Source organism: Plodia interpunctella, chromosome 7 (assembly GCF_027563975.2).
Source record: "Plodia interpunctella isolate USDA-ARS_2022_Savannah chromosome 7, ilPloInte3.2, whole genome shotgun sequence".
NCBI classification, from domain to species: Eukaryota; Metazoa; Arthropoda; class Insecta; order Lepidoptera; family Pyralidae; genus Plodia; species Plodia interpunctella.
The window spans coordinates 8,123,119-8,141,477 of record NC_071300.1 but is presented as its reverse complement, the minus strand read 5'-3'; the positions used below and the strand labels follow the sequence as shown (position 1 = coordinate 8,141,477).

Here is an 18,359-nt window from a genome sequence, read left to right as displayed (position 1 = left end):
CTAGGACATTACAATCCCGTGATTGCACAATTTGTAATTACGATAAATAAAAGCACTAACACAAACTACACAATTTTGCAATGGCATCTATCAGAGTACGGCGATAGTGTGTAGCCAGCATAACGGTTGTGTGTCAGGTTGCTCGGGGTCGCCGCGGCTGCAGCGGCGGCGGCGCGCGCGCGAGCGCCGCAAGCAGCGCGCCGCCGCCGACAAGGACGAAGCGCCCGACGAACTCGCCTACATCGACTCCTTGCCTGAGGTTACACTTTACTTTGTGCTGTGTTGCTGACATTTTATCTGTCAAACTATTGACTATTCTCCAACTAGTCAAATCAAATACTTTTTTCTAATGTCAAAAACAAGATTTTATATGAAGCTTGTATGAACAGTAATGTACTGTGACATCATGGATTTTGAAGTTTAAAAGCTTTTCTAATATAAAGTATATTAGAAATGAGACCGAAAAAATAATAAATCTCATCCTTACATATTATAAAACAAAGTTCTCTGCCGCATCTGTCTGTCTGTTCGCGATAAACTCAAAAACTAAAATGCATGGATTTTCATACAGTTTTCACCAAATATAGTGTGATTCCAGAGGAAGGTTTAGGTGTATAATTTATTATGCTATGTTTTTACACGTGCGAAGCCGCGACGGGCCGCTAGTAGTTAATAAAATAGATCAAATAAAGTAACACTTCATTATCGTGTTTGATTATTTAAATACCTTCATACATTTTATTTTTTACCCAGTCGAATAGCTCTTTTCTTGTCGTCAGAAAGTCTTATTACATAAATGCGCAACAAAAAAAATGTTAGTGCGGTATCCTGAGTGCACCATAAAGTCATGCTTATCATAACAATGCACAAACTGAAGGACGCGTGTCCAAGTAGGTGAAATTTAACTTACACGAACATCGGAACAAGTGAAACTAAATAAAAGCTTAAGCCATTTCTTCTCAGCAGCGGCCGTTCTGAAGTGTCTAGTTAGTTAGCTTTTTGAGAAGTTACTATAGGTATTTATATCGTTATATTCAAGACAATTTCATTTTGTCAGCGAATCGTACGTTAACCACAAGTTCCCTTCCCAGGACGTGCGTCTGGTAGAAGTAACGTCCAACATCTGGGGCACTAAGTTCAAAATGCACGGCTTAGCGAAAAACGTGCCCGCCAACCTCGGCCAAGTGACCTACAAGACGTCTCTCCTTCACCTGCAACCGCGACAGATGACGCTCATGATCACTGAACTCAGGGACGACTACCCTGTAGGCCCCGACCCTAACTTCAACCCCAATATATTTTCTGAAGATGAAGAAGAAGTTTTTCAGTCCAACGATTCGACCAGCTCTCCGTCGCATACCAATAATAATATAAGAAGGAAATTAACGCTAAGCGAACGAATAAATAACACCAACAACATAATTAACCAAAATGACTACTCCACAAATAATAACAACTCGACCGGGCCATCGCTGGCAACAGCAGAGTCGTACGACGAATTTCCATACATAGATACGAACGATACCATGAACAATGTGCCAGAAACTGTGTACACAGTTCGACGCGGGCACGCGACTGGCACTGTTACTGGCAGACATGCGATTTCTCCTCTACGATGCGAGGGCTCCGTGCCCACTTTACAGTCTCCTAAAAACGCAGTCGCTCCTACTGATATCATCTTCGAACGGCCCTCACCCCAAACTGTTACGTGTGGTGGCCGCGGCGACTTTTGTGGTGGTCGAGCAGACTACACCGTCCGTGGCGACAATGTTTCATTGAAAACGAATTTGTCTAATATTGAACAACAGTCATTTAGCTTAAATCTCAGTCTAGAACCCAGCAGACAGGTCACGATTAAAAAGGTAGATAGCCACGTGACAGATAACTGTCTCTCGAAGTTAAGAAAAAATATCTGCAACAGAGGCGAGGCCTCGTACGATATGAACACTAGGATATTGAAATCTTTCTGTAACAAAAATTATGAGCATGAAGTCCATCCTGACGCAATGTCTAGAAGAGCGGAGACACTGAAGAATTTGCAAAAAGGGGAGGATTTGAAGTATATAGACGAAGAAACACCAGTCGAAACTAATATAAATAACATAGTGGAAAGGGGAAGGGAGACGAGAGTGCAAAGGACCACTACGGTAGTTCCGATCAGTCCAGTGTGCGCGAACGTGCCGGTGTACGACACAATGACGAGGAGTTGCAGTGTGGGGTATTTAGACTTGGTGGACCCTCAGGTGCTACGTTCACACGTCAGCTTGAGTGCGTTGCGCGGGGAACCTCCCCGAAGGCTGGTTCTAGTAAATAATAAACGGCAGAGACGCGTGCGACGGCATCGGAATCCCGATAACAAACAACCCGACCAAGCAAAAACTCCTTCTTTGAAAAAGTGTGGCAAATCAAAGAGTCTCGACTCGAGCGAGCTGTCAGTCGCAGCTGATAAAAACGTTAGGAACTTAAAATCGGATACGATGTCGAGAGCCGACGTGGTTTCGGCGAATTCTAGCCGGTGTACGAGCACGGGCGGCGAGGACAATAGCAACACCAGTGCGGAGGAGAACGGGCGGCGGTCGAGGCGGGACTATCCCGTTTGTACCGTGTGTCGGCTGGTGGCGCCCAACGACAGGCGCCCGGGGCCGGCGCCCTACGTGTGCGCGGCGTGCGGCGGCGGGCCCCGGGTGCCAGGGCCCCGGGCGGCCACGGGTCGGGCGCCCGCCGTCCCCGCGCCCGCCCCTTGTCGCCCCCCACCTACAGACAGCGACTCCGACTACAGCAAGTATTATAGTTAGTACTATGAGTAGATGCTTCGCTCACCGCCACGGCAGTACTTCCCCGAGGCGCACCATCTATCGGAATATGTGAAGACTATTCCTGAAAGGCCAAAACATATTTTTATAATTGACCACCACCTTCAATGAATAAATTAAGATTAACTTATGTGTAATGGATTATGTGTGCATAATATTCAAATGTGTTTTGGCTCTAAGGCCCCACTACTAGCGGCTGCTGATTAGACCACTACTGTCTGTTCCTCAGGTCTCCGTTCCATCTATTGTTAACTCCACTTGCAGGTATGTGCTACGCTTGAGGGCTGGTAAGGTATCTCCTTGAGCACGACACTCGCATGCGTCCCTTTCCTTGTAAATACACTATATTGACCCGATTTTCTGTAGTAAATCTATTTATCCAACGGTCAAAATAAACTATAGAAACGACCCTTTTGTCTTGGCTAAATTAGAAAGTATCGGATTGCCTGTAAAGTATAAAGGTCCCAAGTATTTTGACAGCATTGCATGACGGATTGAAAAGTACATTTATGTAGAAAAAGCACAAGTGATAGATCAGTTTGAAAATATAGAACTGGAGAAATTGACCATACCAGCACTGTAAGCACTGACTTAAAGAGAGTCGGAGCTAGGAATCACATAATGGACCCTTGGGTAATTAAATTAAGTTTACTATAACTTTTTTCAAATAGTTTTAGCTCCGATTCTATTTATTGGAAAATGCCTTTCATTGGGTGATAATCAGTACAAAGGCAGTTGTTGTTTGAACGTTAAATTTATGAATAAAAATATAACATATAATATGTATTTGTGAAATGTAAGCATGAACGGCATAAATGATACAGATGATTTATTATGTAATGTCGTGCTAAAAAGGAATATCTACTCAATATTCAATGACTATCGAATGCTTGTAGTCCTAATAAAGAAAACTGGTCTCATTCTCAAATCTATTGATCTCGTAAAAGAAAACCGTTATTTTTTCATACATTTACATTACAATAAGAACAACAACTGCCTCCTAATTTTTAAAAACTTCAATCCAAGTTCTAAATCCATGTTATCATACAGGTTCGTTGGAGCAGCTAGCGTTACGTCTCCTGGCCTCTCGGTCAGGCCGGCGGGGGCGGGAGGCGCGGGAGCGGGAGGAGAGTCGATCAAGGGAAGTGAGTGTCGCCCGGGAAGTGAGTTCCGCCCCGGCGTCGCCGCGGCCGGCGCGTGCGCAGCCGGCGCCGGCGCCTGCCACCCCTAGGCGGAGTAGATACTCATCTGCCTCGCCTATTAGGTATGTAGAGTAAGTCGCGTTCCTTTTAGTATTTTTAAAAATAATGTCTAGTTATAGCAAGTGAAAGTGGAAAGTAAAAAATATGGTTCTTTGTGTCTCGATAGTATTAATAGGAAGTGAATAATGAAATGACACGCTGATAAAAATATAGATAGGTGACGCTGACAATCTCACTAAAAACAGGCGTTTGACTATATTATCATTCATGAAAAAACCCCTTTTTTAACTTATTGATTTTTCGTTTGCGTTTCTTTTCAGCAAAAAAGCTCCTTAACTAGTGCTTGAAGAATTTATGATTTCAATTATCAATTATTCATAACAGTCTTTGATTCGCAGACAATTGCTCAACTCGCCGCTGCTGAGCCGGCGGCGGAACAAGAAGCCGTCGGAGAGCTCCGACGACGAGTACTCCGGCTACAACGAGGTCACCAGCAAGAACTATAGAGACCTCGAGAGCTTCCAGAAGGCGCAGCTTAGGAATAAGGTGACTATAGTGACACAGCCGACCAACTTAGTACATACAAACGAAATTTCGAACACCGCCACACAGAACCATCGTGCAGAGGTGTGAGGTGCGGGATGGAGGCCACTCCCAAACCCTATAGCGTTGGAAGTGGCGCATTGAGAGCATGAGCTAAATGAAGAGTTGTAACTTTGGCAAAATATACTCATAAATAATCAAAAATAGACTATTATATCAGATTTCATTTTGAGAAGACTTAAACACTTGCTTATTTTTAATATAGATGTTCATAATATATCATAAGCGGTTACCCTGCATAAGGCACCTTTTCTTGTGGATTGTCACTGAAGTTGTATTTCAGTTAAAACGGGCGGGCACCCTGGGCGGTGGAGGGGGTGCGGGCGGGGGAGGGGGCGCGGGCGAGGCGCTGTCACGGCGCCAGCTGGTGCTGCACAACAAGGCACCCATGTGGAACGAGAACAGCCAGGTCTACCAGCTCGACTTCGGCGGCAGGGTCACGCAGGAGTCCGCCAAAAACTTCCAGATCGAATACCATGGCAAGCAGGTTAGTTGTGATTGTATAGGGCCTCGCCAACTAACGAGATATAGCCCCATATGAAATAACAAAGAGTGGGGAAAGGATGTATTGTATTTTTTTCTTGATACTTCTCAGCAAATATAACTAACTGAGAAACATCAAGGCCAAAATAGACTGCCTAAATTATTACAACTTAATTGTTTTTTATGGGTTCGAATAGACATGAAATTTAACCTTGTATAATTTAATACACGGGGCAATCGACATAAAAAGAAACCAAATCTCCACAACGTTCGCAGGTGATGCAATTCGGCCGCATCGACGGCAACGCATACACACTGGACTTCCAGTACCCGTTCTCCGCGCTGCAAGCGTTCGCGGTCGCGCTCGCCAACGTCACGCAGCGGCTCAAGTGAACCACTTATCACTATAACCTATCATCACTGCTACGTTTACATGCTCGCACACTTGACAAACTCGACTTTCCGAAAGCTAAACAGTGTACGTATTGCCGTAACTTTTAGCAAGCATGTAAACTAGGCTATATAGCTAGCAGGGCACGGCGGTGACCAGCATAAAATCTGCTCTTGAAGTTGCAAGGTCTGTGCCATAATGGTGTCTTAGACTTTTGCTAGCTTTTTCCCGACATTTTCCTCGTGGAATTTTTATGATTTTAGAAATAAGAACTAATTTTTTCGTCGTCTCGAATGAATACATGAGAAACATAAGGTAATATCGTGTTTCTCACATTATCATATAACTTGTGATAAACATTACGCGCTGCCCTACTATTGCTCTCTATCTCCTGATGGAACGCGTATCTTTTGATAAATGGAAAAAGAAAACTAAACATTTAAGCCAAATGATGGTTGCCGCTGTTGTCCAGCGACTAGTCGCGTCCAAAGGCTGTAGTAGTCACGTGTCAGCGAGCAAACCCATCCATGAGTATTTTTACACAAGCTTAGATAGGTAGCTTATGATGTATCAAATTCAACGTCTCCACACCTACTGCGTGTCGTAGGCTATTTACAGGACACATACATTCCGATTTCTTTGTAAAAATAAACGTTTTATGGCCATCTTGGTATGATAAAATCACGATAGTCCAATAGTATTGGGAGCTTGTATTCTAATTTAGCGCAAAAAATTATTCGTACAATTTTTGCGATATCTTGTTTTCATCCGCCAATCTAGGAAATCGACTTGAAGCATAGAGTAAACATCGAATGTTGTCCATAATAATAATGTTATTATTAATGTTAGCTTATAGTGATGTTACTACTGATTCATACAGCCAAGAAAACGAATTAAATTGCAGCTGCAAACAAATTACTTGCGATCTGACTTATATGGATGGACCGAACCTAGTCTACGACACAGGTTTCTCGAGACCGACATGACGACAAGTCCTGTCAAAACTTAATATAATTAAACAAAACAATATTTTAGGTACAAATGTCGTATATTTTCACAATAGATGCTGTAATTTGTATAATCGAGTACACTTTCTTGTATAAAGAGGATGTACTGAAATAAATTATTGTTACGTTGCCGCTAAACCAAACAGAATGGATTTTGTAAAATATTTAAAATTGAAATCTTTCTGAAATAATGAATTCTTAGTGGCTTCGTTTACAATCACCTTGGTAGGCCTACAGATGTATAAAAGAGATTCCATTTCCGTAGCACTATTTTATCCTTCATACATTTCTCATTGGGATATGCCAGATAGACGTTAGTAACTTGTAAATATATTTTCACATTCCAACGTAGTTTTCGTTGGTTTAGTATTTAGTTTCTGTCTCTTCTGATTTTATTCTTTGACATTCTTCTTCTTCATATTTTTTATATCTGTGACGTGGCATATCCCTGAAGTGGCAAATCTATTTGGTCTATAGTTATAAATTAATCATATAAATGTTGTAAGTCCGTTTTAATTGAAGCAATCTTAATACCCTTATATTTATCATGATTTGTTTTATCACGTTCATTATTGTTTACTATTGTTATGCACAGGATGTTTATACTCGTATTTAAAATTATATAGTTAATAGTTTTATTTAAATTAGGTAAATGTGTTAATTTTACAATGTATAGTCACCTGATCATTATTACGCTTCTATTTGTTTTTTTCGAAAGTTGGGTCTAGGTACAAAATTATTTTTTTTTTAAATTAATATTTCTAATTTCCATTATCACGAAAGGAATTTCGCACCCGGAAATTAATCCTTCTAGTTGTTGTGTTGTGTGTTACTCTTTAAAATGAAGTTGTTGTTGTAAATTATTCTATATTACCAGGACTTACCAAAGTAGAATTTGACAAAATAATTTAATTGAATTATTATTTTTATATAGATTGCACACCTATGATTAAAGGCTGACTCGATAGTCTATGCACATTTGATTTGATTGAAATATACATATCTGTGGTTGATTACATTATATTATTAAAATGTTTAGTGAGTAATTGATTTGTTATTGATTCAGTTAAGACTGCACATTGTAAATAGTATGTGATCATTGAATTGTTTGTGTAACATTAACTCTTAATTTAGCCCTAGTGATAAACAATTTACTTAGTACCTCTTTAGCTGCAGTTGTCTGATGAAACCAAGAAAGCACAATATGTAAGTAGGACCTATACATGTCAGTATTATTAGAAATGAAATTAAAAACAGTACTCTACTTTCAGAAATATTGAACTAAATGAAAATATAGTTGTGTGTACTTTTTAAATTTAATAAAATTTATGCTGTTAGAATTGTTTCACACGCATTGTTCAATTTAATGAGGATATTCGATGGTCAGAGTTTTCATAAGACAGCTGTGTGGGTAGTAAGCCCTGTTTGTTTTGTTTGCTCAATGTTGTCCCAGTTTTGTTAATACTAATGTTGAAGTGTTAATGCAGCTGTTGGTCATGAAATGAATTAATAAAAAACTTTAAAACTGCTTTACTGGCTTGTCACAGGTTTGGAATTCTTAATTGTATATGCCGTCTCGCGTAAATGTAAAAAAATATAACAAGTAAAAATGATATCTAAAATGGAATGCCAAACAAAATATTATCATTTTTAGACCAATGCGCATTTGTTGTAATTTGCTTTTTAAACAGTCACTTCTCAGTTGTATATAACTATAATAGTGACAAAGTGTAAATAAAAATATTCTCTGAATACAAAAAATCTATTATTTTATTTAAAACAATAACTAGATTAAGCATGTTTAACTTATTATTGAAAGCCACAGACCGCCGTATTCATGAGTACTCTTGAGGTTCTAAACGAGTCTATTTAGCTAGTCACTGTCACTACCACTTTGGCCTGGTACATAGTCTTCATCATCGTCGTCTGAAATTTCCAAGTCATCCAAGTCTTGGAAAAGCGACTCATCCACTTTAACTGCATCACCTGGAAGATTTGCAAATAATTTATGCAAAAAAAAAATAAAAACAAAATCATGAAGGAAAATCAAAAGATGAGACATTCACAAGCCTTCATATTCAACATTTAGTAAATATTTAAGATTTGTAATAATAAAAAGAAGCAATCACCATCATCCAGAAACTTCAAGTCTGATTCATTGAGTGTGGTGTCTCTGAGGAATAGTTCTCTTCCAGTCAGCTTGTTCTTATCCTTAGCATCCTTCTCCCTCTTTGCCTGGATGTTCATGTCTAATTCAAACTGCTTTCTCCACGCCAAGAAAGATTCTACTGTCACTCTGGTGCCTTCAAACCTTTTCTGTTGAGAACATAGTAATTCTTTAGTATTAGGAAATAAAAGATGTTGATAGACCCATAGTGACATTAAGAAATAAGCAAGAAATTAAGGTGTAAATAAATACATTGTTTAAATGATGTATCAAAAAATTTTCTATAAAAAGTATATACAGTTTTGGAAGCCGATAAGAAAATTCCTCATTATGCAAATAATAAGCTTGTTATGGAATTACTTCTCTGTATTTTCAGACAAAATTTAAACTTAACTTGCATCATCAAATGTTTCAAAAACAAAACATTGACTCACCAGTTCTGCCTCTTCATCAGCCTTGAGCTTGGCTAAAACTTTTTCTTCTTGTTCTTTCTTTATATGATCCCACTTTTCATTCAGCCACTCCTGCCCCGCTGACACCAGTGTGAAAACCATCACCATTCCCAAGTTCTCTTTGCCCTTGACAAATATGTATAACATAAATATTATTGTCATTACCTTCTAAAATATTTCAGTAAAGTCATCATATTAGTGAGTGTAAATTGACAATTTGACACTATTACTAATTTATCACATAATTTGAAATGTATAACATCGCAAATAGATATAATTTGAAGGGAGATTATGTAAGATACATTTTTGAAGTATACCTTAAATAAAAAGCTGTCTTTGTGTTTATTAATTTTAATACCTAATCAAATTTTGTGTATAGATGATGTGAGGAAAATTCTAAGTTTGAAATATATAATCACATCAAACTTACCTGCTGAATCAAATGTTCTAAAAGCTCATTTTTATTAACAACATCTTCGAAGTTTTCTTCATCCTCAACTTCTATAATTGGTAGTTCATCAGGATACTTTGCGGTGTATGTGAAAACTAGCTGGCAGGCTAATCCTTCCCCCTCGTCGAAGGTCTCTGATTTTATTGCTATGCTGAATTTATGTAGTGGCTGAGTTGCTAAAACTATTAATCCAAACATTATAAAGGTCTATTAGTAGAATTTAGAGCTGGTGCACATGGAATGCATATGTAACATAGATTACATGTAATTGTACACAATGCATGCACGCGTGTAATCACAATTTATATATAATTCCACAATTCCGTACATATTGCTTACGAACGCAATTATTCTAATAATTTTGATCAAAAATCGGTAAAATTATAACTTACTTTGCATGTCCCCATAATATATTGAATCTAATGCCTCCACTTCACTTGTCTGTTCGTAATTGTAATCCATTTTTTAAAACGTTATTTACTTTCTTTTAAATATAACTCAATGAACAAAATTTAATATTATAAACATTTATTTTGTATTATTTATTCCATACGATAAACACCACGCTCGTACAACTTTTGATTTGATTTGACAATAGGAAGACAGACAGAGACAGTCACTCACCGACAGACAGGCAGGACAGTAGACTTGCAGCAATAGTACCTATATAAAGAAGCTTAGTTCAGACAGCTCAGCTGACAGCTGTCAGACTGGCAGCAAGAAAATAGAAAAAGCTAAAAAGACAAAAAAAAAACCTGAAAATTGTGCATAGATGTATTATTCTATCTTCAAAGGAGGAATATTTATTTATTTGTGTCTTCAAATCGGTGTTCTCGAGGAAGCCACATTACATACAAAAGTACACTTCATTGTTTATATTTCTTTATTAAACTTAGATTACAGTAATTGAGAAATACAATGCATTCTTCAAGTTTAACAACAAGTAACTCGCAGTGTGATTCTTCAAGCTCATATGATGGCACGTAAGTTAGTAGTGATCTTGAGAGCCGTAGTTACCTACTTTGAAAATTTAAGTCCTGAAGTAATTTTACTTTCTATTTACAGGCAAATTCAGATTTCGTCGAATAATGACTACACAGATTTACAAAACCAAGTAGTGGCCAACTTGGAGAAGCCAAACACTGCTAATGTGAATATCCCAGAAAGAATCATAATTTGTTTAGACATTTGTTGTGATAACAATTCACTGTTTCATTTGGCTGACGGGACGACATTCACGCCTATAAACATGATGAAACGCGTACTGGACTTTTTTGTACATACCAAACTTGCAATTAACAAAAAAACACAATTTGCTATAATGTTTTTAGAACAAGATGCCATTTGGAAGTTAGATTTTACTTCAAATGTAAAGAACATTTTCACTGTGATTGATTTTGTTACTGCTGAAGAAAATACTGCAGATTCTTTTGATTTCAATGGAGTGTTTCAACTTTTAAAAGAGAAAGCTGAAGTTCCTGAATATAAGCAAGGGGAGTCTGTATTGGTACCACCATATGTAGTGCGCTTGCTTTTACTTTATGGCAGATCCAACTGTATGCCTTATATTCCTCAAGACAACCCTTACTTCCAGTTTTTGAAGAAGCAACCATATTTTAATATTGACATACTATATGCCCATGAAAGTGACTGTGCTTCTCATAAATGTGCAGAAATATTTGATTCTCTGCAGTATCTAGACAATGGATATTCTTATGTTTATGAAGTTTTAAGAAATGCTGCAAAAATCCATGACTGTGCTGCAAAGTTGTTAGCTCATCCTCTACAGAGGGTGCTTCAGAAGAACACAGACTATAGTTTTGCCAAAACTCCTTCAATATCATAATCAAAAATAAAAAGTCAAGTAAATTTTGTTGTATTTATTCAGCTCTTTAAAAGGTTTAACAGGACTGGTACAAAAAGGAAAAGAAACTAAGGCTATTATTACATACATGGTAGTTTCAAATACCTAGTCGTTTAAATATGTACTTTCCAATTCTGGATGATCACTCAAAGTATTCATGACTTTCTCATGTATGTACATTTTGGAAAAGCATAAAATATGTTAAGATTGGTAGTAACTACCTCATTAGATAAGTTTATCCTATACATGTGGCTGTATTAAAATATTTTAATATCATAATGTAACTCCAGCCACAACAATCCATGCTATTCTTAAGTTCAATCAAAAGGTATTCTAAATTCCGGCACAGCCAACTTTTTAATTCTGTTCTTACCAATAATGTTTTAATTAAAATTTATAATACTTTATGTCACCTAACAATATGTCTAAGGTTATGATATTATGTAGGAGTCTAATCAAAACATTTGTCCAAAGTAAATTGCTGACATGGATACCACATTGAGCAGTGCACTGCACACTGGGAACTCATCAGAAGCACATGCTTAATTAGTTCTTTCACGATTTATATATTCCCTATTAGACCAATATCCACCAGTTTGTGAAATGTTTTAACATTATATTCGCTTACTGTACACCTTACATTATATTGCAGTGATGAATGCTGATATATATGCTTCTGATGATTTTAATACTTATTTAACAAAAGTTGATTGAATTCACAACACAAGCTACTGCAACAAAATTTATACATTTAGTTTAAGACTTCCTTAAACACATTTGGACATAATACATTTAATAATTCACATTATGGCATTTCATTTTTCATAATAAATTACACTGACATGAAGCTGAAAAGTGCATCAGAGGCGCACACACAACATTTTATATTAATAAAAAACAAAACTAATCAAGCTATACATTTCAGTAAATAATATAAAAATAAAAGTAACATGTAAATAATTCGTAAAAAATAATCTATTTACAATGATTAGGTTTAAAACTAAAACAATCTAATATCAATCGACTTTGCTCTGGAGATAGGATAATTGAGCCGTCGCCATCACTAGAGCTTTACTGGCATATCTTGTAATGTAGAATGTGTACTGCACTCGAACCATAAAATGATAATGAATATAAATAATAATAATGAATAGTCGCGCCATTTTGCTGCCTCACGTATCCGCAGTGCTCATCCTGGGACCGATTTCCAAAAATTATTCGCTCTATAAATCACATATATGCCAGCTCAATCCTTATAAGTACTATCCATTCAACATCATCTATATCCGCCCGGTAGTACCGCTTTATTACCATTTTCTCCCAAAATTGACTATCACAATCACAAAATAATTTTATAACAGTTGCAAAGAATAAATACGTAACAATGGAATTGATGAAGTACAACAATATGCATAGAAAGTGTGCATAACGACATTATTATGATTATATTGGAGCACATTTTATTTCAATTAAAATATTACAAAAAAGCTCGTACAAAACACATCGAGACATACAACGCAATCGCTCAAATTCCTTTTTGGCGCGTATCGCCAATTCTCCTGGTACACTTTCCTTCTAAGAGCTATAATTACATGTGAGATCCTATTGTATGAATTACTGTTACACTATATCGATGTCTAACATTTGACACTGGTGGATTTACAAAACGAAATAAATAACTTCACTTATCTCAGTCTCTTTAAAATGTATTTACAACATTGTAATAAATTCAGTTTTTGTCTCGTAGCCACAGGCGACCGATTGTGATGCAAAACAATTGCTACATTTTAATTTGCGGTTCACAATGAATTATATCAGACGACGTAGCAAAGTAAACTGCGCGATCAGATCATTATTTCTTTTACAAGTGTAAGTAGATACTAAGCACCAGTTAGAACTCGCGCCGCTATCGGTGCCGCAAATACTATGCTAATATGATAACATTTGAACGGGACGTTTAAAGTATGCCGCACCTCACTTTTTTAATAAGACTGCATTGTCAAGATCGAGCCGACAATGACATAATGAAATGGATAACCTCTCAACGTTTAATTCTTTGCTTCATATGAAACCATTTGTAAATTACTAATTAGGATCCATTACACGATGCCACTTACAGTCGTATCGCGATGTCCGCGGAGCGAGACTATCTGGAGCTTTACAGGTCGCTTTTATCTAGCAGTTGGTGTAGTAGAAACACGAAACATGGAATGATAAATGACTTACTATTACACACACCGAAGCCAATATTCGCGATTGTTTAATTAATAGTAATTAAAGCGCATTTTTCAACTTAGATATGATCTAAAACATATGATTACATCTCGATTAACACCAATCGGATCGTGATTATTGTATCCGTTGGATTCGATATTTTATGCCGAAATTAATACTTAACGAAATTAGGACTTTTTTAATATTTAAAGTACCAATAGCACAAGCAAGTGTCTTGACAAAAATTTTTGAGTATTATAAAAAAAGACACGTAGCCTCACAGAAGCCGTGGGTCGGCAAGCGGCAAACCTATCGCAAGGAAGACGGGACTAGATAAATCGATATTAAAACTTTAATTTTAATTCGTACCTAATAGTGTCTCAGTAAACGCGCTTTTGTCACACCGCTCCCCCATTTTATATTTTATCACTTTATGGTAATCTAGTTCGTTAGATACAACAACTTGAGTAGTTCGTAATCGTAATGTCACTGGGTTTGCCATTTAGAAAATATAATCATATACTGCAAATAATTTTAGTTTCATTTTGAGGAGCAACAAGAAAGATTCAAGTGTAAAAAGGGATGGAAATAATTCTATGATGAGTCTGAAACTTTACTATATCCCAGGATTCAGATATCAGGTTTTTAGACGAATTATCTGTTAGAACGGAAGAGATGGAAACAGAGTAGAGGTGGCATCCCCAACTTGTGTATCAGTCGTCGCTGGCGGCGAGGCAGCGCGGGCGGCGGGGTCACGGCACGCAGGCGGCGAACACCTGACACAGACAATACATCTATCCATAGACTATAACAATGCAGCTGGATTATATATTTAAATTTGGTTAGAAACTTGAAACTATAAAAACTCAATTATCCGAAAAAATAAAACATTTTAATTTATATTAAGAAGTCATCACCATAAGTGTAATATTTAATGGTAATTGTCGAACAAACAGTTTTATTGTGTACAAGTTGTGACGTCGATTTTACGTGTTATTAAGTATGGAGTGTTTGGACGAGTCCAAAAAATGTGTGATTTTATTTTTTTCGCATCCTTAAAAGCATCTTATCTCCGTGCTTCTAAAAGGTTGTTTTTTTCAGTTTAGCTGTTTTGATGTTGGCAACATTAATGAAATGTGCGAATTCTGTACAAAAAAAAGTGTAAGTGCAGTGACTGACCGCCAGAGCGCGTCAGGGCGGCGCGCGCGCAGGCAGCGCGGGCGCGTCGTGCGCGGCGCCGTCGGCCGCGCGCGCGCGCATCACGTGCGCGTACGTGCGGTACCTCTTCACCTGCAACCGACACACGCACACACATGCTCCGTGCTTTAGCGTTCAGAGGGAATGGACCCTTAACGAAGATGACAGAGACTAAGTCCAAGATTGTTTTTTTTTTCATACAATTTATTAACATTAACAGTTATTATGATTTTATCAAAGGCAAGCCAGGTCATGTAATAAAGTTAAATAATAAAAAACTAAATAAAAAAATTTAAAAATCCAACACCCCCACTCCAAAGTTGTTGGCATCTTCTAGAAAAGATATGACAATTCCAAATGACTGTTCACACATGTTCCAAACATAAAGTGCTCTCTCGATTAAATTAGATAATTTAAATAAAAATAAATAACCTAGATCAAAATAATGCCACAGAGAGACATAGACACACAAACACGTTAAATTATAACACTCCATCTTATCGTCAGGGTTTTAAAAAAATGAATATGAGCACAAAACTCACTTCATACACGAGGTAATGTTCCTTGTCGCGCGCGTGCGGCGAATTGTCTTTCGCGTGCCGCAGTGCTGCTAGTTCTTCTTCGAGCCGCGACGCCCTTTCTTCGTGCTCCGTCAACTGATCCCGCTGGTGAATATAAAAAAACAATTTCTAAATATTTATAAATAATCAGTGAGCTCTTCTTATTATGGTTGAACTTCGCGTTGATTACTGATTCATACAGCTCAGAACGCATGTTGTCTGGTCTAACTGTGGATTTGCTTTTCACTATCGATTCGCTGTAAGACGCAGCTAACCAATTACAGTGCGCCATTGGTGACGTGAACAGTTCCTGGTTCTGCACAGCACAGGCCTTTATTGCTGGCAAGTTAGAAATGTTAACTATTATTTCCTAGTTGGCCAGTGCCAGGCACCAGACAGGTGATCAGTTCTCACAGACAGAGGAACATTTCATTTCATCCAATTTCCCGATAACCCTAGTAACACTATTATGGATGCAAATTTGAAATAAGAACATTTTGTTCAGCTTATTAAATTAACACTAACAAAAAAATAAAAATAAATAAAAAGTTCTTATTTCAAATATGCAGCATATTTGAAATAAGAACTTTTTATTTCTTTATTTTTTCTCACCACGTTCAGCTTCGCTATGGATATTTATACAATATTATACAATTTGAAAAAAGAACGTTTTATTTATTAGAATTGTCCTCACCATGTTGAGCTTGGTGTGCGTGCAGGGCAGCAGCGGGCGCTGGAACTTGCGCTGCGAGCCCACCGCGCCCGCCAGCGGCGGCGCCGAGTACGCCGCGCACACGAAGTTGATCGTCTCCACCCACGAACACAGCTCTTTCGAGTCACTGGACATCATTATTTCAACTTTAAATGTCAATAGACAGTACGGCTGTTACTGTCTTGTCGATAGTTGAGACCGACTACACACTCTCCAATATATGTAAATTTAATTTCAGTTGGAAAACGCATCTTTTCGAAAAAAACAATGTTTATTACCTCGTCTGAAATAAGTATTCTGCTTGGTCGGCGGTCTGCAACCGGAACACGTGTTGTTTCTTAGTGTAGTCCGTCGCTTTCGTGGCTAAGGCGTGGTGTATTCTGCACGAAAGACAAACACATTGACAGGAAGTGTACTTTTTTATAGAATAAAACGTAGCCTATGTTTTTCTCCGTATCTTAATAAAATGTACGAGAAATTTCAAGAAGATTGGTTGAGAAGATAAGCCGTTTTATGACTTAATCCTTTAGGTATAAGGCATTTGGAGAATCAATCCTTTTGAGAATTAGGCATTTTGCAAATTAGAACACTAGCATGACCAAATAATTAGGCATTACTAGCCGCTCATCCCGGCTTCGCTCGGGTAACATAATTATAAACCTAAGCCTTTCTTAGGAATCACACTATCTAATGATGAAAACCGCATAAAAAAATCGTACATAATATGTAAGGATACGACTAAACGTTGCTACTCGATCAAGTGAAATAAACGCGAAAAAAATATTGATGATAAACTTATTTTAGGCAATGAAACACGCCAATAATAATTGTAAATGACAATAACGGTCAATCCAATGTTAAAAATTACTTATAAATACCAAGAAAATGAAAACGTGAAAGTATATAACGGTGTACCTGATAGCGTTGTGTATGCTGTCCGACATCTGGCTGCGACGGAAGCCGTGCTCGTCCTTGTGCAGATACAGCACGAGGTCGCGCAGCGTGCAGTAGAACATCTTCCAGCCGCGGCGCCCGAACGGCGCTAAAAGGGAGATTAGAGGTAATAATATAATATATTAGGATAATATATTAGGACAAATCACACAGATTGAGCTAGCCCCAAAGTAAGTTCGAGACTTGTGTTACGGGATACTAACTCAACGATACTATATTTTATAACAAATACATATATAGATAAACATCCAAGACCCGGGCCAATCAGAAAAAGATCATTTTCCATCATGACCCGACCGGGGATCAAACCCGGGACCTCTCGGTTCAGAGGCAAGCACTTTACCACTTCGCCACCGAGGTCGTCATTCGAATATTTCCTCTCTTCTTCCCTCCTCCCACGTACTCTGACTGTGAGGTTGTGGAGTGAGCTTCGTGAATATTTATTTATTATTTAATATAACGTTTAGGGTGCTTAATGAGTCGAAGAGCCTGAAGCGCATGAACATATTGTTCATGCACTTTTTGTAGATTCCTAAAAAGTTGAAGTATACTTTAAGTTAAAATATGTACTCTCGTTCTGTCAATGTCAAAAATTGTATAGTGCGATAGTGTCGTTGAGTATGTTCACTCATTAGGCACTTTAAACACGGTTAATTTATTTTGTGGTCCAAATAGCAGACAAATCAATACGGCTATACAGGAGTACGGAATCGAAACAGAGGCTAAGCTTTCTAAGGCGTCCAAAATTTTTGTAGGACTGACAAAGGAGTTATATTTAAATAAATACGTTATTTTAGATTAACACCCCGAATCGGAATACCTCCTGTTCCAATTTCTTCCCGTGCCCGCAGCCACAGCCACAGCAATCGCCCTGTCATTGGCCTAATTCAGGTCCTCCATGAACCAGGAGGAGGATGAACAAATAATCGATTCAACGATGGTAACTCACTCTTCTTGCCGTTGGTGTCGAAGCAGCACTTCCTCATGACGTAGCCCTTCTTGTACTCCACGGCGCGGCTCTGGTCGGGCACGTCCAGGAAGGGGTTGCCGACGCGCGCCCCCGCCGCCCCCGCCCCCGCCCCAGCCCCCGCCCCCGCCCCCGTCACACCCGCACCCGCCGCCGTCTCCCCGCCGCCCGATTCTGCGTCCCTGGTAATTTCAATATAGATTTATTATATCTAAATAGTATACAAGCATTTTGCCCGGGCGTGATTATCGAGATACGCCGAGGATGAACTATCGATTTACGACGATGTCGCTTATGATGGAGGATGAAGTCTTAAAATGTG

General features: G+C 38.2%; 4 protein-coding genes across 21 annotated transcripts in view; 2 read left to right on the top strand and 2 right to left on the bottom strand.

Annotated features, from left to right (window-relative positions):
* Positions 1 to 8,260, top strand: part of Tusp (tusp) — a 37,590-nt gene extending 29,330 nt beyond the window's left edge. For 2 of the 4 annotated variants that reach the window (XM_053748198.2, XM_053748195.2), the window contains exons 10-15: positions 138 to 259; positions 1,092 to 2,790; positions 3,864 to 4,086; positions 4,414 to 4,561; positions 4,902 to 5,105; positions 5,378 to 8,260. In XM_053748198.2, the coding sequence (XP_053604173.1) occupies positions 138 to 259; positions 1,092 to 2,790; positions 3,864 to 4,086; positions 4,414 to 4,561; positions 4,902 to 5,105; positions 5,378 to 5,494 (2,513 nt within the window). In that variant the 3' untranslated portion in view covers positions 5,495 to 8,260. The remainder of the gene's footprint in view (positions 1 to 137; positions 260 to 1,091; positions 2,791 to 3,863; positions 4,087 to 4,413; positions 4,562 to 4,901; positions 5,106 to 5,377) is intronic. The other 2 variants (XM_053748197.2, XM_053748196.2) reach the window with 2 other exon arrangements.
* LOC128671594 (uncharacterized protein) lies at positions 6,441 to 10,208 on the bottom strand. The gene is made up of 5 exons (XM_053748231.1): positions 9,962 to 10,208; positions 9,549 to 9,751; positions 9,101 to 9,244; positions 8,629 to 8,815; positions 6,441 to 8,485 (listed from the first exon to the last, which is right to left on the bottom strand). The coding sequence occupies exons 1-5, from the start codon at positions 10,029 to 10,031 to the stop codon at positions 8,373 to 8,375; spliced, it is 717 nt and encodes a 238-aa protein (XP_053604206.1). The 5' UTR covers positions 10,032 to 10,208; the 3' UTR covers positions 6,441 to 8,372.
* On the top strand, positions 10,208 to 12,238 carry LOC128671593 (BRISC and BRCA1-A complex member 1-like). 2 transcript variants are annotated; one of them, XM_053748228.2, is made up of 2 exons: positions 10,208 to 10,552; positions 10,635 to 12,238. In XM_053748228.2, the coding sequence occupies exons 1-2, from the start codon at positions 10,488 to 10,490 to the stop codon at positions 11,413 to 11,415; spliced, it is 846 nt and encodes a 281-aa protein (XP_053604203.1). In that variant the 5' UTR covers positions 10,208 to 10,487; the 3' UTR covers positions 11,416 to 12,238. The 2 variants fall into 2 exon arrangements, with proteins under 2 accessions (XP_053604203.1, XP_053604204.1); XM_053748229.2 differs by having other exon boundaries at positions 10,208 to 10,556.
* Positions 11,435 to 18,359, bottom strand: part of Efa6 (Exchange factor for Arf 6) — a 29,567-nt gene continuing 22,642 nt past the window's right edge. For 9 of the 14 annotated variants that reach the window (XM_053748199.1, XM_053748208.1, XM_053748202.1 and 6 more), the window contains exons 15-21: positions 18,020 to 18,219; positions 17,032 to 17,158; positions 16,395 to 16,496; positions 16,099 to 16,243; positions 15,387 to 15,509; positions 14,827 to 14,995; positions 11,435 to 14,423 (exon numbers count right to left, since the gene is read on the bottom strand). In XM_053748199.1, the coding sequence (XP_053604174.1) occupies positions 14,302 to 14,423; positions 14,827 to 14,995; positions 15,387 to 15,509; positions 16,099 to 16,243; positions 16,395 to 16,496; positions 17,032 to 17,158; positions 18,020 to 18,219 (988 nt within the window). In that variant the 3' untranslated portion in view covers positions 11,435 to 14,301. The remainder of the gene's footprint in view (positions 14,424 to 14,826; positions 14,996 to 15,386; positions 15,510 to 16,098; positions 16,244 to 16,394; positions 16,497 to 17,031; positions 17,159 to 18,019; positions 18,220 to 18,359) is intronic. The other 5 variants (XM_053748209.2, XM_053748211.2, XM_053748213.2 and 2 more) reach the window with 1 other exon arrangement.

Excerpts from the sequence above, each read along its gene's own strand:
- LOC128671594 (XM_053748231.1), bottom strand. The coding sequence starts at position 10,031 with ATGGATTACAATTACGAACAGACAAGTGAAGTGGAGGCATTAGATTCA. Across the intron at positions 9,245-9,548 it reads TAGAACATTTGATTCAGCAG|GGCAAAGAGAACTTGGGAAT; the intron begins GTAAGTTTGATG and ends ATATTTGTCAAG. Across the intron at positions 8,816-9,100 it reads CTGATGAAGAGGCAGAACTG|AAAAGGTTTGAAGGCACCAG; the intron begins GTGAGTCAATGT and ends TGTTCTCAACAG.
- LOC128671593 (XM_053748228.2), top strand. The coding sequence starts at position 10,488 with ATGCATTCTTCAAGTTTAACAACAAGTAACTCGCAGTGTGATTCTTCA. Across the intron at positions 10,553-10,634 it reads TCAAGCTCATATGATGGCAC|GCAAATTCAGATTTCGTCGA; the intron begins GTAAGTTAGTAG and ends TTCTATTTACAG.